Source organism: Macrotis lagotis, chromosome 4, assembly GCF_037893015.1.
Source record: "Macrotis lagotis isolate mMagLag1 chromosome 4, bilby.v1.9.chrom.fasta, whole genome shotgun sequence".
Lineage (NCBI taxonomy): Eukaryota > Metazoa > Chordata > Mammalia > Peramelemorphia > Peramelidae > Macrotis > Macrotis lagotis.
The window spans coordinates 249,819,304-249,846,804 of record NC_133661.1 but is presented as its reverse complement, the minus strand read 5'-3'; the positions used below and the strand labels follow the sequence as shown (position 1 = coordinate 249,846,804).

The following is a 27,501-nucleotide window of genomic DNA, read 5'->3' as shown; positions in this document are numbered from 1 at the left end:
AGAATGGGTTTCATAATAAGATTGAAAAAAAACCAGCTTTACTAAGCAAAATATCTTAAAACAAGTTGATTAAATAGATATACTGGAGACCTTGAAATTTTTGAAATACTTTCATAAAATAATTGCTTATTACATATGAAATATATTCAGTAAATTAATCTACTAGATATTTGACTTACAAAGGAAATTGTAATTTAATAATTTGATCAAGTATTCATTTAATGTCAACTATACTAGGCTCTGGATTTAATAAAACATGCATTACTGCATAGTTTTTAACTGATAAAATGTGCTTTAATGTCCTTTAAAATTCATTACTTCAATGAATATTAATTCAGTACAGTCTAATCTTTCTAAGATTTACCTGGTAAGTGACCAAGTCTTTTAAAAATGAGCTTGCACTTCACCCTTGGGTTCAGTGATAACTAAGTTTTTTCCTTTCTTTTGAGTATTTAAAGCTGCAGTGAAACAAACCATGACTTGGAACACTCTTGGGAAAATATGTCTAATTAATTTGAGGGTTAAAGTTGTATTAAGGAAATAACCTAGCTCCTGCTATGTATTACAAGTTCTATTACTTTGAGCCTTATCAATATGGAAATCATCCACGCGCTCATGTTTTTTGTGCTATACAGCTGTGATTCAGGTTACTTTTGTTAGGTCTGTACTACAGCTGCCCCCAGAGGGTCTTCCTGATCATCCATAGAGACTTCTATGAACTAAGTATTCAAGCTTGATGAATTCAGTAACTGAGAAGTTTCCTCTGCTAATAATTCATATTGTGGTTTACCCAAGGCAATGTTTATAGCTAATGAGTGGAACTTGAATCTATTCCCAGTTTTAATACTGTTTCCAATTCAAAAATGATATGCATGTATGTGTCTCTTTCTAACCCTTCGAGCTTCTTTCTGTGTACGATTTAGGGTTACATTCCGAAAAGCAAATGGGAGATGGACACATCTGAGGCAAAGCTAGGTGGGTATTCCCTTTTTTCCTGTTTTTATATGTCTGGTACCTGGTGGTATTTTTCATAAATCTTCTATCGAAAAAGTGGGTTTCCCTGAGTATGTCTCTAATCAATGAAACTTTTTTGGCACACACACAACCCCTTCCATCATATCCCTCATAGCCTGCAATTTAGCCATTCTGATACCTGAAAATAATAAACAGATGTGAACAGTATTATAAATGAAATAGTTTCAATGCCACATGTTAAACTAAAGAGAATAAATTTAACATTATTGCCAATTCACAAATTGATTCTTTTATATGCTTTTTAATATAGATCAGTAACATTGGTACCGACGGGATTTCTGTTTTTTAAAGTGTAATGTGACTACAGTCCAACAATAGACTTCATTCCAAGTACCTTAACCCTTGTTTCTACTTAAGTAAAAGTAAAATGAAAGGGCACTTTTCGAAGTTCAAGTCTCTGAAAAGAATGAGCCTCCTTATAGGACCCCCCCTGAAAGTGGAAAGGAGACAACTGCTTGAAATGACTATCAGAATCACCATACAGTGTGGTTCAGTGCAAGGTTCGGGGGAAAATGGGACTCTTGCTGCATTTAATTGCCATCACAAAGAAGTGTTTTGGTATTTTGGGTTTTTGAAAAAAAAATCAGGTTTTGTACAAATACAGGAGAATATGATGCATCTTGCATTAGTGTATAAGGTACTAAGAATGCTTGTAAATCTCTGCTTTTCTTTTATTTTTATACTGCTGATGCAGTGGGGAAGGTAATAGCTGAATGTTTCAGAACTGTTGAACTGTCTTACTATTTGAACAACATTCAGGTTATTCAGACCTTGTATGGATTGCTGATTGCTTGGATCAGAATGATCCATGTTACAAGCAATTGCCTAAAAACTGTTTTTTTTTTATTTTGCCTGACATATCTTTTAAACATATTAAACACTTGAAGAAAATGATGAATTGTAATTGTGTAATCAAAGTACACTTTCATGAGCTCTGTAAGTACTATTATACCAGGTCAGGTACTTTGTTGTAATATCTTGAAAAATTCACTGGAACCACATGATTTATGTGGCTTGAAAAATACAGGTAGGCATTGGCATCATCTTATATTTTCTGTGCATGGGGAGTCATAATGGGAACCAGCTATTTCCTTTAATTTTTCAAACAGCTGCAATTGTCTTTATTTGTTATTTACATGTTTAAAAGAATGGTTAGGTACATGAATACATATTTCTTTAAACACATTTTAAACCTGTTCTTCACCTAAAAATTACCTTAAAATGAAATAAACTTCTTTATGTTATTTGACTAGGCTGTTTTGCTGACTTTGGAATTCTTCTCTCCCTTTCTTTAATAATGGACTATCTTTTTCTGTAAAGACAGGGAGAGAAAAAAATTAAACAGAAGAATATTAAAAATTTGGTAAATATCAGTTAATACATTCCTTAAAAACTGCATGTGATCTAAGTTGATAATCCAGGATAAAATTCTGCAAGTCAATCTATTTTTTTCAGATTTCTAAAACACTGAAGAAAATGAATTGTAGTCTTGACATGTTTCCAAGCAGTTCTGTATTGAACTTGGAAGTAATTCCTGGAAAAATTCTGGGCTGTCTACCATTTGTTTATCAGAAAACACATATTATAGATATTCAGTGGATGTTAAGGGAAGACTTTTTACATTGTGATTTTCAGAAATGAAATTGTTAATTGTCTCTCGAAGAACTGGCTATGAATCTGGAAAATCAGTACCAACATGTTTGTAATTAGTTTTTTATTGTTTTAAAGCAGAGTGATAATGATACTCTTCACCACTTAACAATTTTCATCTCAGACCACCTTGCTTTTTTGGGAGATGGTCCAGTTGTGGAAGGCAGATTAAATATGTGCAGTCTTGGAAGTGCTTACCTCTTTGAATCTTAATCAAGGAGGCAAGTAGTCTGCCTAGGAAATGAAATTTATTTCTAAGAGGTGAGACTTTGGCAACTAAGAGAACACGTGTTCTTGTTATCATTTACTTGAATGTTGCAGCATTCTGTAGTAGGTGTTTGTGAAATACACACATTAATTGCTTTACCAGGAACAGTTTTTGTTTCTGAGTGCTCCACAGATATTCTTTAAGTATTCTTGAAGTACTCTTATGCATTAGGTAGACAGATTTCCCTTTCCTCATGGTAAATTTTACCAGTGTCACAGCATAACAGGACTGTTTACAAATAAGTCATTGGTTAAAACCCAAAGCTTTTCAGCAGTTAGTTAAGGGTCTTGCTGAACTTCTCATCCTACAACTCATTTAAGTTCCCCAGTGGTTCTCAGAGAACATGCTGTGAAATTTGGCTGAGAGCACCACAGATTATACTTGTAGTTGCAAGTGCATGTGGATTCACACGGGCATTGACGTGCATGAGTTTTCCATGATTTATATGGAACTTACACTTGCAATCACACGTGTGAGTCTCCTGATCCCTCAAAGTAAAGAAGAAAATTATGCCAGGAGTAAACAACATTTGAGAACCCCTGAGGTACATGCTAAGTTACACTCTTTTTAAACGTTTTTGATGTTTTAAGTATTCCTAAATTCTATTTGCAGTGATATAATTTTAGAATAATTTAAAGCAGGTTATACTTAGTCATATTTTGAAATTGTTGGGAACATTTCCCTTGCCATCTCATAATAGGAACTGTGACTTCTGCACAGGTGGTGACTTGAGCATTTTGCTTCATATTAGGTATAAAGATGCCAGTCCAGATTTTGTGCAGATTTGGCATGGGGGCTTGAAGTTCCTATTTCACTGGATAAAATAATACAATTGTAAACTCTCATCAAGACTATGAGAACCAAAGTATTTTTAGCCATCAATCAACATTCTGTTTCAGGTTTTGGCCTTCTACCAGTGTTACTTTTTTTGCCTCAATGCTGTTTGCCCATGCTGATAGTTTTTTGTGTATTGACTTCATATACTCCAAAAAGAAGCAGACCATATCTCAATTTAGAATGTAATACTTTGATTCTGGTCTTATAACTGCTTTTTTATGCACCTGGAATAATAAATTCTTTAGAAATGCCATTTACTTTTAGAAAGCACAATTTAATTTGAAGAGAATTTTTCCCTTTTATTACATATTGTAACTTCCTTTGAAGATACAGTATGAGTCTGTGATCTGCTTTAGATACATATTTATAACTTCATCTTCCTACCACTTTGAAACTCTTGACTTCCCAAAGCCATTACTGTCAAGTATATCTACTTATTATAGTTCTATATTTGCCATACCAGGTTCTTCTTTACTTCTCTCGTGACACACATCTTTGTATTTTGGGTTTCTATGGAAGGGTGTGAATTTTTTCTTCAGATGCAAGAAAGAAACTTTTAAACATTTTGTGAAGTGCTAAAGTTTTCAATTAAATGTGCCAACTGGAAATAATGCCTGTTCTTTTGTCCATGTTGCAAATCTCAAATTTTCAATCTACATCTCCTGTCAGATAACCCATGTGGAAAAAGTTCTCTTATTTCTTAATGTGCTCTTCTGTGCTATTTTGAAGCCATGATACTTGGAATTGGGATTTGAAATATGGTAATATCAAAACTCACCTAAATCTTAAAGTCCTTTGGGGTTTTCTTTTAATTTCTGTGTTGGGCAGTCCTACTTTTCTGATAATACTGTATACTATTGTACTGAGAAGAACTTTATTGGTGCATGAGTTTGTGTGTTTGTGCTTATGTGTTTGTATGTTTGTGTTTAAAGGTAATGCATATTCCTTGCCCCTTCACGAGTCAAGGAGTTTTTATTTCTCTGAGGTTTTTGTGATCTGCTCTAATTTGTACTTATATGAATTTGTTGTGAATACAGTGTTGATTTTTGTGGTGATTAAAAGGATATACTCTTACTGAACTTAGCTGACTGACCCAGGAGATTTTCACCATAGGGAGATGCTAGAAATGTCTTTTTTCTTGTAAAGAGTAAATGGTAATTGTGTGCAATCTAGTAGACCAGATAATTGCTTTGCGTTGTTGATTTTCAAGAATACCGTGATGTGGAAGGTCAAATTGTGCCAAATATACAGAATATTACTGACTTTTGAAGCTTACTTGTAATGCATTCATAGAGAGTTAATGTTAAACTTTATTGTAACCAACATAAAATTGTCTATTCTCCTTTTGTCTCTGAAGGCCTCGATCGCTTTTCTCTTTCAGACTTAAGTTCTATGCAGCCCAATGACTAAATGAATTTTTATGTTTGTGTATGACTAGATGTTTCTGAAGTTTGAGTATCTTCTATGTTAGTATGATATGGTGGGTTTTTTTAATTGAAGTGTTTTCAGTAATGTAACTTTTAAAAGAATTTTGATTCTTGATTATAGTACCACATGTGACTACAAATATACCTAATATAACATATGATTCCACACATGGCATTCTGAATTGATAGGAATAAATATTATTAACATTTTCTATAAGTAATGTTCTTGAAGTTATCTAGGCTGACATACATAATTTTAAAATCACAAACTTCTTATCCACAGCATCCTACATCTTTGGAACTGAATGACCAGAAATTGTACCCAACACTTGGTCATTTTATTTGCCTGGACTCTTCTCTCACAGTCAAACAGTACTTGACTAAGAAACAGAAGGAAATGGTGATTCATATTGACTTGTATCTATAGAACATAAATCCTTGGAGAATCCCCATTTTACCAAAAATCATCATTTTGACTTTTGAAACCCAGGATTCTGTGATCTATAGAAACTTGATCTAAAATAATTTCATACACCAGCTGTCCTCTTTCTATCTTTGGCAGTGCATTTTTATGTGGATATAACCCAATACTGACATGACTCCAGATTGACTATGGGGCTCTAATATTGTATTAAACTACCAAAAAGAAGGGATCACCCTCAAAAGTTCCCTGAATCATTTCATTTTGCCTTCAGAACATGATAGATGAAATGCTATGAGTATTTGGGCATTTCCTCTCCTTTCCTTATATTTACCCACTGAACTGACATCGTTATGGCTGCCAAACCACTGTGAAAAACAAAAGACTGAGGTTGCTCAGAGTCTGATGTTATTACAACCCTGAAGACAATTTGGATCTACACGTGATGCTGCTTTCAGAAATATGGATATCTTCTGACAGTTTCTTCCAGCCTTTTCCCTTGTTTATGTGCTTTTTGCAAACTCACTCTGTCTCCGTTAACACTTCGGCTCTGTGTTTGTCCCTCAGACAAGTTGGATGGCCTGAGGACTGGCACTAAGAGGAAGCGGGACTGGGAAGCAATTGCCAGTAGGATGGAGGATTATCTTCAGCTTCCTGATGACTATGATACCCGAGCCTCTGAACCTGGAAAAAAGAGGGTAAAAAAATGCGTCAGTTACTTTTTCCTCTGTGTTAAAAGATTCAACTTTATTTTAATAGAAATAATTAGACAATTAATAGTGAATGTTATATTACTGAGCCACATGCTTTTGTATATGTAATCCAAAATACTAGAGACCCAAAGAACTGCCAGATGAAACACTTGAATTATTTCAAAGCACTGAGAATAGAGTGTACTACTAGACATCTTGCTATTCCTTGTATATGCCTTTCCATCTCCCTAATTTTCAGTTCCTGTCCCTCTGCCTGGAACTCTCTCCTTCTCCAAGATGTCTCCTAGCTTCCCTGGCTTTCTTCATCTCACTTCTATACTTTCTGCAAAATATCCTGTTCAAATCAAGTCAGAAGCATTTATTAAATATTTATTTCATTCTTGCCAATATGCTTATTGACATTAGTGGAAGGCTAAAAAGAAAAGGTTGGTGTAACATATTTAGTTTGGGGGTTTTTTTTGCAAGGCAAGTGGGGTTAAGTGGCTTGCCCAAGGCTACACAGCTAGGTAATTATTAAGTGTCTGAGACCGGATTTGAACCCAGGCACTCCTGACTCCAGGGCCGGTGCTTTATCCACTACGCCACCTAGCCGCCCCTGGTGTAACATATTTAGAAAAATAGTCAGAATTTTTAAGTTAATAAATAGGCAAAGTGTAGGATTTTTTTATATTGGCTTTAAGAGGAAAATGAGTTCATGTTCTGTGCATTGAGAATCCTTTGTTCAATGAGATTATTTTAAAACATGAATATCAATAGGAACATTATAAAGCTTTTTAAAAATTATTGTAATTGGAAAATATATGTACATCATATATAATACATATGTACATGTAAAAATATGTGCATATATTTATATATGTACTTATATATTTATCAACAAACCCCATTTTACAGTATTTAGCATAGAAAGAAAGAGTGTAATAGAACTATTTTTAAGTTCTAATGGATGATCTATAGTTGAACTTCCTGCCTGAGGTGATCTCCAGGCCATTGTCTGTTTCCCTAATCTTCTTTTAGATTTGTGGGGATTCATAAAGGAGAAGGGAATAGGACCACCAGCCATGTCTACATTAGACACTGAATGGATCTCTCATCCTCCTACATTGTGACTTGTATTGTAGAATTTTCAGTAAATTTAAAGTATTTTTTTTTTTAGGTTTTTGCTAGGCAAATGGGGTTAAGTAGCTTGCCCAAGGCCACACAACTAGGTAATTATTAAGTGTCTGAGGCCGGATTTGAACTCAGGTATTCCTTACTTCAGGGCTAGTACTCTATCCACTGTGCCACCTAGCTGCCCAATTTAAAGTATTTCTTTAGGAAAAACTTTATTCACTGGGGAGACCCCTTGATACTATTGTAAATCTGGTGATAATGAATAATATTTTCTCCAGCATCTTTTTTTTTGTTCCCTGTAATACAGATATTTGATTATATGTTTTTTTATTGTCATGGGCATAGCCATAAGCTTCCATATTCCTGTATGTCATCACATAGTTTATTACAAGGACCCGTAAGCAAAAAGTTCACTTTGATTCTTCATTATTCTTTCTTACTACTAAATAGAAGTTAACCTTTTAACTCTTTTTCCTTGCTTCTCATTGTATCCTTAAGCATGCCAACCATTTAAAGTCCAAATCACTTATCTAGTTGGAACAAAGGCATGAAGACATACATGACATAAACACCACATTTCTCTTTTCCTTACTGGAGACCAACCCTATAGAGAAAGTATGCTTCAATTGGACTTTAATACCAGGTCTTGGGTCCTATGAATAGGATTTCTAGCATTTTTCAGTCTGAAATTATGCCACAAAATAATTAGGTAATACATGGTATCTATCATTTTATTTTACCAAAATGTTTACTTAAACTGAAATTTGTTTTAAATTTCCATAAAATTACTTCTCAGTGACACAGATACTCGTTTAATAAAAGGATATTTCATTTAATAGTTTTATCTTTTGTTTTTTATTGTTCAATATGTTCAGACTTAGATAAGCAGTTATTTTAAGTTATATTTCTTAATATAAGTGATTATATATCTTATTCTATTTTCTACCCCTTTTTTGAATTGAGGGGTGTTTTTTTTTTTTGTTTGAACTCAGTTTTAAAAGGTCCAAATAAGCAGTACATTGCAATGGAAAGGACTCTGGATTTGGAGGCTTGGTTTTGAAACTCTCTGTGACTTTTTTTTTGAGGCAAACAGGTTAAGGGAATTGCCCAGGGCCACACACTAGTATGTATGTGATGCCGGATTTGAGCTTAGGTCCTCCTTGACATTCAGGACCAATGCTTTATCTACTGTGGCACCTAGTCTCTCCACCCCCCCACACCCCCACACCCCAGCTATGTGACTTTCTAGCTCTAAATTTGTCATCTTGTGAGTCTAGATGAATTGATAACTCTGTTGAGGATACCAAAGCCATGGATTCAATTCATGGGTGAGTTATTTATATCTAGTAAGTCCAGTCAGTTGACTCACAGAAATGTCCCTAATCATGAGGGAGACTGAACAAAAAAGACTACAGATGGATCAAAAGAAATCCAACATTTTTCGTGGAATAAATTTAAAGCTACATGTAAGTTTTTGAAAAGAGGATTATTCACTAGGCTTTTCAATAAAGTCAGAGGAGAGGGGCAGCTAGGTGGCGTAGTGGATAGAACACTGGCCCTGAAGTCAAGAGTACCTGAGTTCAAATCCAGCCTTAAACACTTAATAATAATTACCTAGCTGTGTGGCCTTGGGCAAGCCACTTAACCCCATTTGCCTTGCAAAAACTAAAAACAAAAACAAAAAACAAAAAAAACAAAGTCAGAGGAGGAGATTGAACAAAATGTTCCATACTTTGAAAATTAACTTGTCAGCAGATAATCAGAAATAATTAGCACCATTTACCTGTGTAGATTTTTATTCCTGTTTTATTCTTTGCCATTCAGAATATTCCTGGCTATTTGTCATTTTCTGTATCAAGCATTATTTGTGGAGAGCAAACTAATATCAGTATCATTTTTAGATGATAATTATGATACTAACTTCTGCAGAAAGCAGCTGAAAATGTAAGAAATTCCCAAGTCAAAATAGAAATCTTTTGTGTCTCCTGTTTTACAGTCTTTTATGACAGATAGCTTTACTAAGCACAAGAATTGTAGAAATTGATGTGGTGGAAGCTGTTTCACCTTCACTCTAATGTCAGTGTTACACAATGAATTATTATACCACATGTTTTTAATAGAAAGAATTAGAACAGCAACTTAAAAACCTCCTGTGTCTGATGTAGTGTGCTGGGCACCAAAGATATAGAAACAGAGACAGTTCCTGCTCCCAAGGAGATTCCATTCTACTGGAGAAGCTTTGTTAATAATATTCTTTGTAATTGCCACATGATAGGCTACTCTCCCAGAGGGGTTACTGGCTTAGGAGAAGTAAGATTCCTGTCTCCAAGGCCAAATCTTACCATTAGTTAACATCATACTCATTGTCATTTAATTTCTCTCTAGTTCTGTTACAATAAGCCTCCTTAGTGATCTCCCTTCCCAGAGGAACTTCCTTTGCAATTCTATCTCTTCTTAGCTGCTTAAGTTATACCTCCAAAAGCCTTAGTTAACTGGATTATTCTCTTGCTCAGAAACTTTGGGCAATTCCTTATGTCTTTGGGATAAAATTCACACTCTTCTTTTTGCTGCTTAAAACCCTGTAATCTGGCTGCAGCCTCACTAACCAGGCTTATGACCCAGACTACTGTTTCTAAGCCTCCATTTCCCCCAACATTCTGTCCTTCATCTCTGGACTTTTGCACATGCTGCCCCTCAGGGACTGACTTTCCTTCATAACTCAGCTCAGGGGCTGCCTCTTGCATGAGATTTGTCTGATTTCCATCCCCGCTATTACCTTTAATCATAGCCATGCCTCACACCACCCCCACCCCCACTCCCTCACTGGTTTATTTCACACACACACACACACACACACACACACACACACACACACACACACACATTTCATTTTTACTTATATTGTTTTCCTGATAGGATTTAAGCTCCTATAGGGATTGTTTCTTTTTGGTTTTTGTATCTTCAGGGCCTAGGCCAGACCTAGTATAGACACTTAATGAATGCTTGTTGTTTGATTGATCTTTCCTTCTCTTTAAATAGAACTGGTAGTGACTATTTTCTCTCTATTTATGTCCTTGAGTTGCCAAGTGAGATATGTGAACATATCAGAAGTAGTATAGGCAAGATACTAAACATTGCATCTTATTGATATGACAATTATTATACCAAGGTTTATTCAGTATATCTTCTCTTATTCTTTAATCATAGAGTTAGAACAGAAAGCACTTAGTCTCTATGACCATTTTTCCATACTTTATTTAAAGGGAAAGTTATTGTCTTAAGTCTCTCCTGTGATTCACAGAAGAGCTTCTACCATTTTTCCTGGTATTATTTTTTAAATTTTTAAATAGATTTCATTGTTTAAATTCCTGATTTTAAGTTCATTCCCCCATATTTGGCTATTTAGGGAAGGGGGGGAAGCTCATTCTAATAGACTTCTCCAAAGGCCCAGTCTAATGCTTTGTTCTTTGTAGGTAAGATGGGCAGACTTGGAAGAAAAGAAAGATGCAGATAGGAAAAGGGCCATAGGTTTTGTGGTTGGACAAACTGACTGGGAGAAGATCACAGATGAAAGTGGTCACCTTGCTGAAAGAGCCCTCAATCGCACCAAATATATTTGAGATTTAGCTATTGAATGGAGTCCTTTTTGCCTGTAAGGTAAGAATGTAACATTTTTTAAACATCCTTTTATGTAATTGTTTCTGCTTTAAAAAATGACTGCCTCTTTTCCTAAGAGGATTTAATCTTCCTAGCATACTCTTCCAGTTCTATAATAGTTGCTCATACTAACAAATCACTTATCTTTGTGGGGGATAACCTATAAATTGGGTTCAAAAGGAAATCAAATTTGTATAACTCCCCCCTGCCCCTTGCTCAAGGCTTGATCACCAAAAAAAAAAAAAATTTAGATCCACTATAGACTTTTCAAGAAGATATAATAATGTAGTACCTTAATTTTGTAGGACTGAACTTTTTCTCCTGTTAAATTATGCTATATGACACCCCTTTCTTTTCTTTGCAGGATGATTGCTTTTAGGCACTCTGAAGTCAAGGACTCATGGAGATCCTTTGGGGGTCACATCGCTTCCAAGTTCAGTTTTATGTTTTGTTTCTGCTGCTTTAGTTTTTACCTGTTTCTCTAAATATTGGCAGATGATCTCCAGTGTCCCCCAAGAGGTATTAGAGTCTTGCTGTACCTGAGCAAGATGCGAGTTTTCTTTTTAACTGTTTTGGGAAGGGAGGGATTGATAGCTTAGCTACTAAAGCCAGGGTGGGATCTTGGGAGAGATCTAATAGGAAGATTTCCCCCACTGTACAAAGTCACAGACTGTGTCATCATTGCTTTGTGGCCGTTTCCTTTTTATACTGTATGTAATTGGTAGCTGATTGTATTAGTATTAAGAACAATAAACTTTCACTATAAAGCCAATGAGGTTCATGGGCTATACAGCATGGGCCCCTTTCTCTTGTTTTTGTTTTTTTATTTTATTTTTTGTATTTAATGTTGTGTGTCCTTAATGTGTGCTAGCTTTACATACCAAACCTGTTTCCCTTGACAGTTGCAGAGCTCAGTGATTCTGTAGGACCTACATATTGTAAACACAAGCTCAATGTTTGATCATAAATTCTTGTCTTCGTAGATGAATTCTTTATCTTTGCCTCTTGATGACTGGTAGTGGTTAATCAAGTTACTCATTAGCTCCCTGGAGAATATCTGTTCTATAAGATAATGTTTTTCTTTTTTGTTTTCTTCTGTTCCGGTGTGTCCTTTAAAATCTTAGTGACCAGGACTGATATGCTCCATGGAACTCAGTAGGTTGTTGCCTTAGTGCTGAGCTTGAAGTACTGATTTTTTTTTCAAACAGAATGCTAGAAAATGGTATGAAGTGATGAGGATTCTTCTAGATTACAACCCTAAAATGTTTGGGTTTTTTTGTCCTTACTGGATGACTCCTCATCAATAAACTCTGCCTCCAACACAAAACTTAATCTTATTATAGGTATGCCAGGCTATAACCTGGAGATTTCCCAAGCTAGAACCCAAATACCCCTCCTGTCTACAGAGAGAAGAGGACCTCTTTTTTACCTTTTTTTTTTTAAATAAAGGGAAAGAAAAGTCATTTTTCAGCCTGGGAGTTGGAGAGGAGCTTTCTTCCCAAACAGCATTCCCATTTCACAATCCAACACAGCAAGTCGTAAGTTTATTTCTAAAACAACTTGAATATTTAGATTTATTTTCCTTTACATTTACAGTTAAGGAATTCTTTTGTTTGCTTGTTTACATTCAATGTGGTATAAAAAGAATAATTGACTGGCAATTGGATAGTACCATTTTTTTGACAAGATATTAATATACTTGAAATTGTAGCCCTGAAACACTAATTTAAGGTGAAATCCTTTTCTGTACTCTTCTCTAATCTACAATGCTAAATGTTTAAACTTAAGATGCTTCTAATTTCTTTAACCAGTCAATACTGAATGTATTATTGCTACATTAAAAAAGAACCATTGTTTGTAGTATTTAATAATCCTTTCTCTGTTTGCTTATTGATCTGATACAGTTCTGTTAACATACTCTTTCAGCCGTTTTCATTATGTTTCAATGAAAAATTTTTCACAGGGTGAATAATAGAAAATATTTCAATGTTTGTTCAAGGACTTGGTGTTTATTTTACAGTTTACCATTTCTACCCAGTGTCTGTTTTCATATAAAAAAATAAAGCATCCAGAATGGGTATTATAATTCAGAAGAATTTTATAGGCTTACCTTATTCTCACTAAACTCATCTAATGCCATGGTTTTTATTTTTGTGTTGTGATCCACTCTTTTTTATTGTGTACAGAGTAAAAAGTGGCAATTGCCAATATCTCAGAGTGGGCCCTATTTGTCCTTGCAGGCATGGTTCTCTTTCTGTGCTTATGTCGTCTTATGCAAATGAAAAACAAGACAACAACAACATTCCTGCTTCAAAATGCTTGCAGGATCAGAAAAAGGCAGCTCTCTAGAGATAAGTTAAAAATGACCTTGGGGAATGATCCCAAATCACTAATCATTAATGGCAAAGCCTTTCCTAATTCACTTGAGGTTAGTGCAAAGGTTTATTTAGATGTCAGAGATCAGATAACTGCACTTAAAAGAAAGTAAAATTGATGGGGGAGGAAGTAAACTGACTTTGTGGCTTTACTCTTCAAATTTTAGAATGTTTTCCAATTAGCCACAGGAAATTCATATAACATTTGCCTTAAAAATGTGTTATGGATTGTGAAGTTCATAATAGAAAAAAATTGAAAGTTTTAATGAATGCATTATGAATGCGAGCAGAATGAATCAGAAACAGCCATAGATGTATTGGAAAATACATTAAATATAACGTGAAATTGGTGTGTGTGTCACTTTGTTGCTAACTCAGATTTATTAACATATTTGGGAAAGGACTGAGCTAAGACCTAAATTTTTCTACATTCACTTAATCCAACAAGAAGCATATGTGCCAAGACCCTGTTCTCTGGTACCCTTGGCTGGGAGAAGGGGTGTGTGATGTTTGTGTGTGTGTGTTTTGTGTGTGTGTGTGTGTGTGTGTGTGTGTGAGAGAGAGAGAGAGAGAGAGAGAGAGAGAGAGAGAGAGAGAGAGAGAGAGAGAAGGGGGAAGGGATCATGGGATCTAGATCTGTGTTTCATTTTTCTAGGGAAGAATCTCTTTTCACCTTTCAAGAGTGTCTCCTATTTATGGTCTTAATAGATTTATCTGGAGGCAGTTAGAGATTAAGTGACATCTCCTTAGTCACACAACTAGTACATGAAAGACTTAAAACCCCAGTCTTCATGTTTTGGATGTTTACACTCAAGTTGTTATACTACCTCTCATAGAGTTCTCTAAAATCTCTATGGCCCTAAGAATCTGACATGTGTATAGATAGATAGATAGATAGATAGATAGATAGATAGATAGATAGAGATATATACAGTTTATTACATGGATTCTCAATGTCACACAATGCAAAATAAGTTGAATGGGGGGATGGGAAATCCTAACATCTTTAAATTGTAAATGAATTAAGTAGTCCATTACTTAGCTATACATTTAATCTCACATGTAATAAATCTCTGAATAAATTTTGTTAGAGTAGAAATCTTAACCTTCTTTTGAGAAATTACTGAGAGGTTGGTATTGCCCTTATCTTTTAATGACTGATGGATGACATAAGTCATTTGTCCACACTAACCAATTTAATGTTGACATCCATTTTATTCAAAATTTACTAGAAGTTTGTTTCCTCTTTATGAGTTTGAACCTGATATTTGACATATTTTGTTCACAAATGGATGAGAAATGGAGAAGTTTTAATGTCCCTCCTCACACCTCCTTTCTTTAGGAATGCATTAACTCCAACTTTTCTACCAATGATGAAAAGTGCATGCTAACTCTGGGAGCAAGTGCTGTAGAAATGCCACATTTCAAAATGAATTAGCCAAGATATGCAGCTGAATTTTTCCATTTGGACTGTAAACCTTCCACTTGGATGCCCCATAAGGGTTTGCATTGTTCTTTTCTTCTACAGTTTCATCCTGCCCTGTTGATAACCCTCTGCCCCTGACCTTGAGATCTAATTCCAAAAAGGGCCTACAGGTTTGAACGTGAGGTAGATATTTGCTACTTAAGCTAGTCAATCCTGTCAGTAATACGGTCTCTCAAATATGAAGAATCTCGGGGAGGCTAGGTGGCCTAGTGGATAAAGCACTGGCTTTGGAGTCAGGAGTACCTGGGTTCAAATCCAGTCTCAGACACTTAATAATTACCTAGCTGTGTGGCCTTGGGCAAGCCACTTAACCCCATTTGCCTTGCAAAAAAAAAATATGAAGAATCTTCTACTGTATTTGAGCATTTGAAATCATCTGTATTTCCAGCTTAATTAATGTTCCTTTCTTGAAAGAGACTTTTATTCTGTTTTTGACAGAATGGGTCTCTGTCCCCTCCAGATGTAACTAGAATTTATTTTTCTTTGTTTTTTTTCTTTTTTTTCCCTGTATACAGAGAAAAGACAGTTAGGACTTTGCTATGTTTACTTCAGTTTTCTGTCACAATAGACATATTCTCTTTAGAATGTTGAAACTGGGGGCAGCTAGGTGGCGCAGTGGATAGAGCACTGGCCTTGGAGTCAGGAGTACCTGAGTTCAAATCTGGCCTCCCACACTTAATAATTACCTAGCTGTGTGGCCTTGGGCAAGCCACTTAATCCCATTGCCTTGCAAAAACTAAAAAAAAAAAAGAATGTTGAAACTGGAAGGCATCTTTGTAACCTTTTAGCTCTACTCCTCCTCTATCTTATAGTAAGAAATTCAGTTCAGAAAGATAAAAAAAACTTAACCTGATGTCACATAGTTAAGTAGTAGTAAAGTCAAGAATAGGATTCAGATCTCCTAGTCCAGTGTTCTTAACATTAGTCCAGACTGATTTACTTAGGAAAGACATTGCTTTTGAGTCGACTCCCTTTTATAAATTTACCAAAAGACTGGTTTTTGCAATATTCAAAATATAGATTGAGATATTATGGCAAGTCTATGATATCGTGATTGTCTCCCAAAACATAACATGTTTGGGCCTACTTCTTAATACATCACCTAATAAATGCGTATTTAAGAAAATCTCTGATATTTACTCCTCATAATAACACCAAATCATAGACCTAGTGGATTTCATATCGAAAAATCAAATGGAATAACATGCACATAACAGCATTTCAGGTAGCTTAGTTTTGAAAAGCAAATACCCAACTTCTTAATGTAATCACTTTTTGCCATGTCTTTTTATCATATATTTTTCTCCCACTTCACTCAGTGGCTTGATACATTTTGATTGCAAAATTAACACTTAGAGGTTAGTTAACAGATACTTTAAAAATTCTCCATATTTTGTCTTTTTCCCCTTTTCAGTATAGTAATAACTTCAGATGTCTGAAAGTGCATGAATCAGAGAGGTGACAAGTTTAAGTGCTGTGTGTGTGTGTGTGTGTGTGTGTGTGTACACTGGAGAGAAAGGTTAAAGAGAAATAATATAATTCTAGTTATTTTAGAAATGACAATGTGCAAATTGAGTTTTTTAAAAAAGCAGTTTCTCCTTCATATCACAGGGTTTGATAAATTTTGTTTCACTTAAGTGCCAGAAAACAAAAAAACACTTAACATAGAATTTGCAGTAGGATACTTTCGCTCATTGCTTCCTTTAGTGTGAAAATACTGTTAAGGGTCTTAATGGTGTTTACTCCAGTTGTCTCAATTCTACACACACTTTGTTATAGCATTCTGCATCTAAGAAGGAAACTTATCAGTACTCTCTAGTAAATAGGCATGTTCCTGTTCTAAAGTAAGAAAATAATATTTTTGGTTAAATGAAGCAGCTCCGACCTATGCCTGGATATAAATTTGACCTCAATATTTTGCTGTCAAATTGCCATTCTCTTATGTTGTTTCTGCCTTGGAAAAATGGAAGCTCTGGCAACTAGCAGTTTGAAGGTTGGTATTTCTTGAAGTTTGTGATTTGTTGTACTTCGTTTTCTATTTTATAAATTCCCATTGTATGAGTATGTATAAGAACCTAACTTTAAATTCTTTGCAGCTTACAAACTTTCACTGCCCTCCTTTTGAAGTCTCCGGTAATAACTGATAAAAACAGATTTGAAAATATTTTAGACTGAAAAAAATTAATAACTAAATTAAAATAAATATGGTTTGGGGTAGATGTGTGTTGTGTTTTGATGGACTGGAAAAAATAGATATTTCAGGTAATGTGTCTTTTTTCATTATTTTCCCTTTGTGACTGCTTCCTCCTGACTAATGTTGTAATTTGTTCTATGCCCCTGAATTTGGATTTCTAATAAGTGGGGCAATTCTTTACTCAGGATATTTGCTAGTGGAATAATGAAAAGCTTCTTTGAGTCATATATGTTCATTACTTTTTACCAATTAGAGTTGATCTGCCAAGACATAAATACTCAGTGAGCTTTCTGCTTCTCTGCAGAGCATACATCATTCATTGTATATGTGTCTTATTGATTTAAAAGGATTTAAGTTTATAAGATCAGAAATTCATTTTTTTCATAAACTGAAGCTTTGACCCTAGTTCTCTCACCTGAATTGGTAAGTTGTTAGTGTAAAAATTTTCTGAGATTTAAAAAGTGTTCAATATATAAAGCTCTAGTACTATATGTCAACTCAAAGGTTGCTGGACAGTTATTGTATGGTAAGAAATGGTTATACTAATGTTTGTAGTTGACCTAAGAACTGTTTAATTCTTAGTAGTCTCTACCCTTTTTCCTATTGCTATCACCACTGAAGAAGCCGGAGGATTGCCCAAGACTGAGATCATTTTGTATTTAGTCAATATTATCACATGAAGTAGCCAAAAATATCATGACCTGATTGCTGACCACTTGAACATTTTCATACTTAACTTGCCCTCAGACTACAGACACAGTCTATTTCAGGGCCTATACTCAAAATTCTTTCTGCTTGGTTATATTAACTAGAACTTGGAATCCTCTGAAAGAGCCATTGGGAGCTTTGAGAGTGTCTCTATCCCATGATGGTGAAACATCAGAGTAGAGTCTTACCAAGGAGTTAGACTATTTTAGGAAGCCATCCACATCTGTACTGACATTCTTACTAAGAATTAAAGAAGTTTGAAGTGAAGAAATAGCACAGTCTCTTTTTCAGATCCTCTTTAGAAGACTATACTAGAGTGGATGGAATTGGTTTAATCATGTGTCCAAAGTCAAGGAAAAATAATAGTGGCACTTGACCATATCCCTTTGTAGTGCATATGGTGAATATGAACAGTCAGATCTCCATGAAGATAATTGCAGTTCTTGTGCCAGCATTTTCACAGAAAATAACAAATATCCATGAAGAAAGTGACAAGAGTCTTCCAAATGAGTAAACAAACTCGTGTTTAGTTATTTCATTGCAAAGGGAAGACAAGGAAAAAACCTTGATAGGAAATGTGGCTCTGGACTAAGGAATAAGAAGAAAAGATAATGATTTTATGATCAATCTCATGCTTATACAACAGGAAGTCATGTCTAAATACTTTCAAAGAAAGATTTAAAGTACTGGATGGGACAAGCATGAAAAACATCATGAAAGAAGCTGGCTATCAACATAGAAACTATCAGTCATCAAATTAGAAGAAAGGCTAGAGATGGACAACAAAATTGATCAGAGTAGCCCAAAATTGACTAGATAAGCTATCAGCTCTGTAAATGATGGATGCCCTGAGGCATCAAACACTGTTCCAGTCAGAAAACATGTTAACATTTTAAAGTCAAGAGGCATGGCAGATGGACAGATTTGAAATTAGTAAAAGTTTTATTAAAAGAGATAATATGGGGGAAGATGAACAGTAGTACCTTAAGAAATAATTGGAGCCTACAGAAAGCTTCACCTGAGATTCAGCCAACTCAGTTCATCCAGAGAGCATTTAAAGAAGACACCAGGAGGGCATTTTAATAAACAGCTGCACTATGGAACAAATCTCTAGTAATTTTCAGTAATCTATTTCTGTTGACAACAATGGGAATTACATATTTTGACTCTGCTACCTCTGTATTTAGTATACTATGAGATAATAGCCATAGTACTTAGATGTAGGGAAGAATAGCAAGGTCTGATCAAAGATATCCAGAAGAAATTGGTACTAGAGGCAACACAATTTAAAAACCTTCAGAAATCTGTTTTTAGATATCTTGAAGGGATTTATTTTAAATCGAAAAAAAAAATCCCAGTTGATACTTTACCCAAGAGAAAAAAAACTTTACCCCCCAAATTTTTCTGTGCCGTAATGGGGGCAGGGGAGGAGTGGTTGGTACAAATGGGTGAAGAATGTTATATCTTTTTTCCATCTCCAGCAAAAGTGTGGATTAATCCTATAGAGATGCACTGGGTGCCTGCAAATCATTGTACTTCATAATATTGAGACACTCAAAACTTCAGAAAGCTAGTGGTAAAGAAGAAATGAATGGTGAACCTAGATAGGTTGTTATGGCTTGGACATGAGAAGTGATGTAATACATTGTAAGGAATAACAAATTTTAAATGAGAAAACTAAAGCAGTTTGAAAAGAAAAATAAACTAAAAATTATAGATGTAAGAGGTGGCCATTAAGAAAAACTGAATCAAGAATCAAATCAGTGCTGTGGTGAAAAGCACTGGACTTGGCCCTTGGGATAAAGCAAAAAAAAGAAACCTTACAGCAGGAGATCGGTATAATGATGCAATTTTTTTTTTGCAACAGAAATATAACCCCTTAAAGTTATTTGTTATGACCAGGTGGAATTTATTCAATGGATGCAGGGTTCAAAAGTATATGTTTAAAGCCAAGGACAACAGAGAAATATTTGAAACTTTTCCAATAAGTACAATAGTAAATCAAGAATACTTTCTATCTCCACTACTATTTGACATAGTAGGAGAAATGCTAGCTATAGCAGTAAAGCAAGAGACAAAGTATCAACCTTGACAAAAGAGGGGAGAACTCAAAAGCTCAAAAAGATCCCAAAATCACTGATAACTGATCAAGATAATGTCAATAAAATACAAAATCCCCTCAAATAATCATTGTTCAATGCATTTTTAATAAAAAATAATGGTTAAGTGATAGAAAAATATAAATTTCTGAAGAAATCTGTCAAATAACATAGAATTTACAATAAATATAATTAAAAAAATTTTTTTTAGGTTTTTTGCAAGGCAAATGTGTTTAAGTGGCTTGCCCAAGGCCACACAGCTAGGTAATTATTAAATGTCTGAAACTGGATTTGAACCCAGGTACTCCTGACTCCAAGGCTGGTGCTTTATCCACTGCGCCACCTAGCCGCCCCTAATATAATTAAAATCTTAAGGAAAATTAATAGAAAATTAGATCAGTGGGGGAAAACCAAACAAGAAGAATGCAAAAGTAATTGAACTTAGTATTCCAGTATGATAAACCTATAAATACATACTGCTGGGGAAATGACACCCTATATGTTAAGCTAGGAAAACAGGAAAATATTTTGTTCCTTATGCCATATACTATATAATAGACTTGAAGTAGATAAGTGACAAAATCACAATGTATTAAAGGAGAAGGGGAAAATAAAAAGAACGTATCTTTAATAAATATGATTAAATGGATATTTTTCAATGAAAGAAGGAATCAAAAGTGTTCATAAGAAAAATATTTATGATTTATGTAAAAACTTAGCGCAAATTGAATGAGAAGCTATTGAATAAAGCAAAAATTGCTTAAAACATCTCTAATAAAAATGTCTGATATCCAAGATAATATGGAAAAATTGACATACATATAAGCCAAAATGTCATTTCTCCAGTAGAGTAATGAAAAGAAAAAAGTTTCCTGGGAGAGAATTGCAAACCATCATTAATCATATGCAAGCTTGCTCAAAATCTTAATTAGAGGTGAAAAAAAATTTAACCGAGGTTTGTCTCACACCCTCCTGGCCAAATTGTTAGTTACTAAAGAAGGAAATCTTCACTGTTGGAGGGGCACTGGAAAGATAGACATAGCATTGCATTGTTGGTGGAATGAAGAATTAGTTCAGCCATTCCAGCAAACAATTTGTAATTAAGTAGGAAAGGAGATTAAACTATTCTTACCCTTTAAATTGGAGATCTCACTCTTCAGCATATAGCATAAATACTGTAAATCAAAGGGGGAAAAATTGTCCTATAAATGCCAAATGGTAGCAAGGAACTGAGTGGGGTCTTACAGAATGAGCAGTGGCTGCATAAATTATGCCATATGAATAATGAATATAATAAGCAATAATGTGAGGAATTCAAAGAAATACATGATTGACTTGTATGAATTGATGCAGAGTGAAGAAAACAGGAATATAAAGAATAACTGGAGAAATGGAAAAGAAAATAAAAATTGTCTAATCCTATGTAATCATAATGACTGACCCTAAAGAAATAAATAGACTGCCTTCATTTGGAGAAATGAGGATACAGAAGATTATGAGAATACAGAAGAATTTTAAATGAGTAAGTTTTTGTTTAACTTAAGGGCAAGAGGCATAATGGTGAGTCCAATAACTAAAAATTACTATGATGTAAGAAAAGCAATAAGAAAATTTCAAAGTGTGAAATTAACACTATGAAGCACATAAGAGAAAATACAAATGAAAACAGCTCTGAGATTTCACCTCATCCTTCAAATTGGCAAAGATGATAAAGGAGAAATAGTGTTGGAGAAGTTATGAGTAAAAACTGGCAAATTGCCTTCTGTGGGGGGGTGGGGGAGGGAAGTAAGATTAGGGGAAAAATTGTAAAACTCAAAAATCTTTTTTAAAAAGTTATGAGAAGGCAGACACTGATACATTGTGGATTTTGAATTATTCAAGAAAAGCCATTAAATTGTGTTGGTCATACTCTGAACCAGTGATCTCATTCTTGGACATATATTCCAAGGAATTTGAAGACAGAAGAGACTCACCTAAACCAAAATACTCCTCAGGATTTTTTTCAGAAAGCAAAAAACTGGAATCAGTGGCTGCTTATTAATTGGGAAATGAACAAATGATATTCTATAGTGGCATGCTACTCTAAAAAATGATGACTAACAGGAATTCTAAGACATTAGAAGACTGACAAACTGATGAAGAACAAAGGCCAGTATTTATGAAATTACTATAACACTAATGAAAAGGAAACTAAAAATGTAACTCAGAGTCATTCATTATGTAAGTCATGTTTGACTAGAAAAGTTTGGTTGTTCTATCATGGATGAGAGCAAACAGTTGGATAAATGGTGCTGTACACTGATACTAAGAGTGAAACAAGAAGGTCTCTAGTACACTGAATGAATGGACTTTTTATGGAGGATTCATTGAAAGGATAGGAGAAGGAAGCTTTTTGCATTTTTCATCATCTGTTGTTCAGAGGATGCACATAGAAATCACAGATCTTTAAAAGAATCCATATCTGACTCACCATCCCTTCGTGATTCCAACGGAAATATTTTGAAGGAAATGATAAGAAATAAAAAGCTCATAAAACATTATCTGTGGTACAGACTTTGAAGTTTCTCATTACAGCTCTAACCAGAGTGGATTATTGGCTTGAATTTTTCAAGGGCCAATTTTCTGATTTCTAGGTACCTGTTATAAATGGAATTACTTCAGCTCTTATGTCTACTGAATAAGTCAAAAGTTTTATGCTAAATAAAACTAACATAGTCTTGAAAGAATTAATGTATCTTCTAAAAGGGTCTATTAGCTAAGGGATAATTTCAGCAAAGTAAGATGCTGGCTTATTGTGTCCAAATAAAGCCAACCATTAATTTTACCTTTTTATCCAGACCATGTGTATGCCCCAACCTGAAAACAATTTTAGAGCTATGTAGTTTTTTTTAGGTTTGTTTGGGGTTAAGTGGCTTGCCCAAGGCCACATCTTGGAAGAGCACAGAGGACCAGATAAATCTTTGATTATAGAAGAGAACTGTTGTCTGATAGGGTTATTTATCTTTGTATTCTTGGCCAACCCACATCCATTTTCCCCAATGTGATAATATGGATTACATCAAAGAATGTTTTTAAAGTGTAGCTTGTTGAGACAATTCTATATTAGAGGCTTGTGGTTTAAGGATTTTAATAAGAGTACATCGATGGCAATGAAGACTCAATTGTTCCTTCCCCCAAGACATGACATTAGCTTTTCTTAGTAGTCATCTTGTCTCCAAGACTTCTGACTACACAGAAATTGGACAGCAGGAACCAATAGCAGAAAAGGAGGCAAGTATTTCAATATATTCATCAACTAACCTTGGCACCAACTTTGAAAATTTTTCATTGTCAGTCATCTTTGCTTTTATATGAAAGACTGTTCTTTGTACAGGTGGAGAAGAACTAATAGGGGAAGAGCAAAATATTTATTTTTAAACCACATCATAAATTATTACCTGATAAACATGTACTTTAACCATGATTGAGCATTCCCACAAATATTTTTGGTGGACTGCCTTGGTATCCTATCCTTGGGAACCTTCAGTCACCTGAAAGCTGCTTGACAAATACTCACTTAAAATACAAAAATGACCTACTTTTTCAACATTAAAAACCCTGCAGGATTTCCAGAAAAATGAGTTGTTAACACTGAATGCTTTGTGGTCAATGTTGGTGTTTGTTTAGCATGGTAGGTATAAGAAAACTCATTTAATTCTTGACTCTAAAAATGAAGTCATAAATGTGTTTGAAAAAGCTAAGAAAATAGTACCTCTTAAATGTTCACTAAGATTTTCTTTTAGTAGCAATGACATAATACATTTAAATGTTGATTTCCTTGAAATTTTAATTTTTTTAATTTTCAAAATTATTGTTTCTAAAGTATATTTCTAATCTCACAACCAATATGTATTTGCATACTATATACAAGGAATGAAGATGTTTAAGCATATTTGAGAATACATGCTATAGTGCTTAAGATAGAAAGGTACCTTTTGAACTACCGCTCTATAGACTAAAAATGTATTGGGCAATAATTAAAGAAAATCAACATAAGTAAGGACTAGGTGTTTCTCTATGGTAAGTCTAGCTCTTAAGTTTTTTTTTAACGATATCTAGTTGATGCCAATAAAGTACAATCTAGCAATGATGTACTTGTGTGTTTCATTGAAAGTTTCGACATTTCATCTTCCCCAGAAATTAATCTTGTCACCATTTAGCCTTTTGCAAAGCATAGCATTGGCTTTCTCCCAGTAGAGAAAAAAATTTCTGTCATTTATGTAATGGTAAGTCCAACCTCAATGACATTATTTATTCCTTTATGAGGCCAAAAAATGGGGACATGGGGAGTGCCATGTATGGAGATGCTAAAACATCAAGATTGCAATGAATGCCAAAGGCAGATTGAGAAAGTAAAGAATAAATAGTGAATACTGCCAGATGCAGTTTATCTTTTTATGATTTAAAATAGTGGGAACTTAGTTAAGCATTTGATATCTTCATCACTCTCTAATCTGTTTAGGAACTGATTAGCCTCCAACCATGTAATGCAGTTATAAATATTCTGAATAAGGGAGTCAGAATATTTAAATACAAGTCACTCAGGAAGCTGGGTTTAGAATAAATTGGTGACAGTGACAATAAAATGAAGTACTTTGGGAAAGAGAATAGTTCTTGTAAGCTAATTTTTCTGTGAAGATAGTTTTGAAACCAGATAGAAGAAAATTTGAACCTTGTAAACACAAAAAAAACTTAGAACCAAAAAAGCATTGATCCAACTTTTTAAAGATCCAAATCACTTCAATTGTACTGCTGATAGGATAATTAATCATAGAAAGATGAAAAAAATATAATCCAACCAAATCAGCTTATTCAGTGGATGTGGGGTCATACAGGTGTAGCAGAACCAAGATTTGAACCAGGTTATCTGACTCCAAATATAGTGCTCTGTCCACTAGAGGAGTCTGCCTCTCCTAATTTAATTTCAATTAAGCTAACAAATATAGTTAATATTTCAAAACAAGGACAGAAGTCCAGTTCTTAATTCCAATCAGTGCTAGTTAATGGTTTTTGTTTGCTGATATGTACTGTAAACATTGAAGTTAGAAATAAAAAGAAGGGAATTCATTGAGAAGGAAAAGCAAAGATATAGAACTAAAGGAGTTTGATCCTCAAAATTATGAGTTGAAGGCAGCTCAATTTGTGAGCTAAAATTGAAAACGGTGTTAGCAATGAAAATGTGTTTGAGAAATAAAATCATGATTAGGATATTTTCCCAAGAAAAGTTGCATAGTGGGAAAGAGAGAGTAAGAATTAATTCCTGTTTCTGCAGGAATAGGAAAGAAATAGCTGAAAAATTGAGGAAAGTGAAAAGTAGACTAATGTACTAAACCTATGACCTGACAAAATGCTTTTTAGTTTAAAAAATCAGTAAACTGTTAAATCACAAAGCCTTAGTTCCTGACCACAGTTTTCTATAATCTCAGCTAATCATTTAAATGTCTTATCTTTGAATTCTCTTTTCATTGCCTAGACTCAAAATTTCATCAATTTTTTTTCATCAAATAGGATAAGTGTTTGACATTTGAATTTGACTACCTGGACTTTGATCACTAAAGAGTTGTGGATTTCAGAAGCAGCTGCAACTTGGGCCATGTTTATTGTCAAACAAATTTTACCTTCAAGGAAGCATATTTCTTTTGTTTTAACATGCAGAGTAATACACAAACAGTATGTTTAAGCTGTTGACTATTTAGTGCTGATGTCCTTGTACTACCATGTGTACAGTTTATATCAAAGATCTGTGAAAATTGTGGTAATTCCCACACTAATCCAGATCAGAGTTTATCTATAATGTAATAAGTTTAAGGGATGTGGCTTCAGTGATCATATAGATTATCTGTGTCACAAGATTTTAACTAAGGTCTGCTTAATTCCAACATTGTTATCTACTAGACTATACACCGATCTCCAAGATAGAATGGTCAGAGCCCTCTCCCCTTCCTCCAAATGAATATTTTGAGAAACTAGAAACATCTTTAACTTATCTTGAAGTGAATCAATCAACAACTGTCTTGACATACTGCCACAAACTAGGTATTTTAACCAAGATGTCAGTTCTTGAAACAGTAATCAATTATTTTGACACACTTGACTAACAAAAGTCATAAGTTCACCTTCATTCTGGAAGGAATATGTTTCTGATTTTAGCCTAATTATCAGGGTTTTCCCCCCTTTTTTTTCCTCCCAACCCTTTCCATTATTGTATACCTTTCTCCTCTTGTTTCTCATGTTCTTTTTATTCTGCAATGTGTGGGTTCTGTACATCTATTCACTGAGTTTTGAAACAGCAGTCAAACGTAGATTTCTGTGTTCCTGAATCCAGTCTGTGTTTTGGAGGACACAGAACAGAGGTTATGAGGATCAGAAATTGGTACAGCTGTCATTGAGGATGTTGCTATTGAAGTAGATTCTAGACAGTTAAACACAAAATACTAAAAAAGCATCATGACTTGAATGTCCAATTCAGCAGACAATAAAGATTAGTTTCACAGAAAAAGATAAGTCCATTAGCCGTGAAATTTAGGTGATATGTGAAGATTCTTTCACATAATAACTTGTGGAAGTGAACCTTGGGTTTTTAGAAGTTACTAGCAGAGCACAAGCTCCTGTAGATACTTTCAAACTGCAAAAGCTTCATTTATGGGCTCAGGGATGGATTAGGTCATCTGAGGACCAACCTAAACGAATTTGGAGAGATTCATCAGCACGATGCCTGCCAGTGATGAATTTTTCAACCCTATCAACTCTTTAAGTTATCAAAAAAGTGTAATCTGCATCTGTAGAAGCACACCTAGGAAATCAAAATTTTAAAGTATTAGAGCAGCAGAAGAGGATCCAAGAAGTTGGTTGAAATGCTCTGATTTTTGCCAGCATAAACCTAGAAAAACATGATTTTTTTTTCAAATCGAGAAGGTCCTAATTGGTCTCTTTTTTTGGTTTGATTTTTTTTTTAACAGGAACATATAAACTGTCATCTTAACATTTTATATTTTGCCTTCCTCAAATGGAAAGTGAAGAGCTCTAATAAGATCAAAGGAGGTGATTGTCAGCCTCATTATATAGGTCATGTTTACAGCTATACATGCTGTTCGAAAACAAGTCTTTATAAATGTTCTTTGTAATAAGCTTTTTCCTGCACAGACCATCATTTAACTCCTAGTTGAGCATTAAATCAGAATAAACAGCACCAGTGAGACCAGAAAGTTGTGGTTAAAAAAATTAACAAATGTAAAATGTTTGAGGAAAGTATGTATGTGTAAAAATGTCCAATTTGGGAGAAAATAGCTGCCTATTATATCTTAATGGAAAGAATGAGCTGTTCATTAGCAGTATTTGGGTTGTTAGAAGAACATAACCTGCTCAGTTCACACTTAATAAGTGTTCCCAACAGAGAACGTTATATGGCAGAAAAAAGGAAAATGCAATAAAATTGAATTCTTCTGTTGGCCTAGTAGATATGTTTATACATTCTTCTTT

General features: G+C 34.4%; 1 protein-coding gene across 1 annotated transcript in view; it reads left to right on the top strand.

Annotated features, from left to right (window-relative positions):
• YLPM1 (YLP motif containing 1) overlaps nucleotides 1-12,984 on the top strand; it is a 64,082-nt gene extending 51,098 nt beyond the window's left edge. Inside the window, 4 exon segments of the mRNA XM_074235715.1 lie at nucleotides 924-975; nucleotides 6,206-6,336; nucleotides 10,938-11,121; nucleotides 11,486-12,984. Coding sequence (XP_074091816.1) covers nucleotides 924-975; nucleotides 6,206-6,336; nucleotides 10,938-11,084 — 330 coding nt within the window. The 3' untranslated portion in view covers nucleotides 11,085-11,121; nucleotides 11,486-12,984.
• The last annotated feature ends 14,517 nt before the right edge of the window (nucleotides 12,985-27,501 follow it).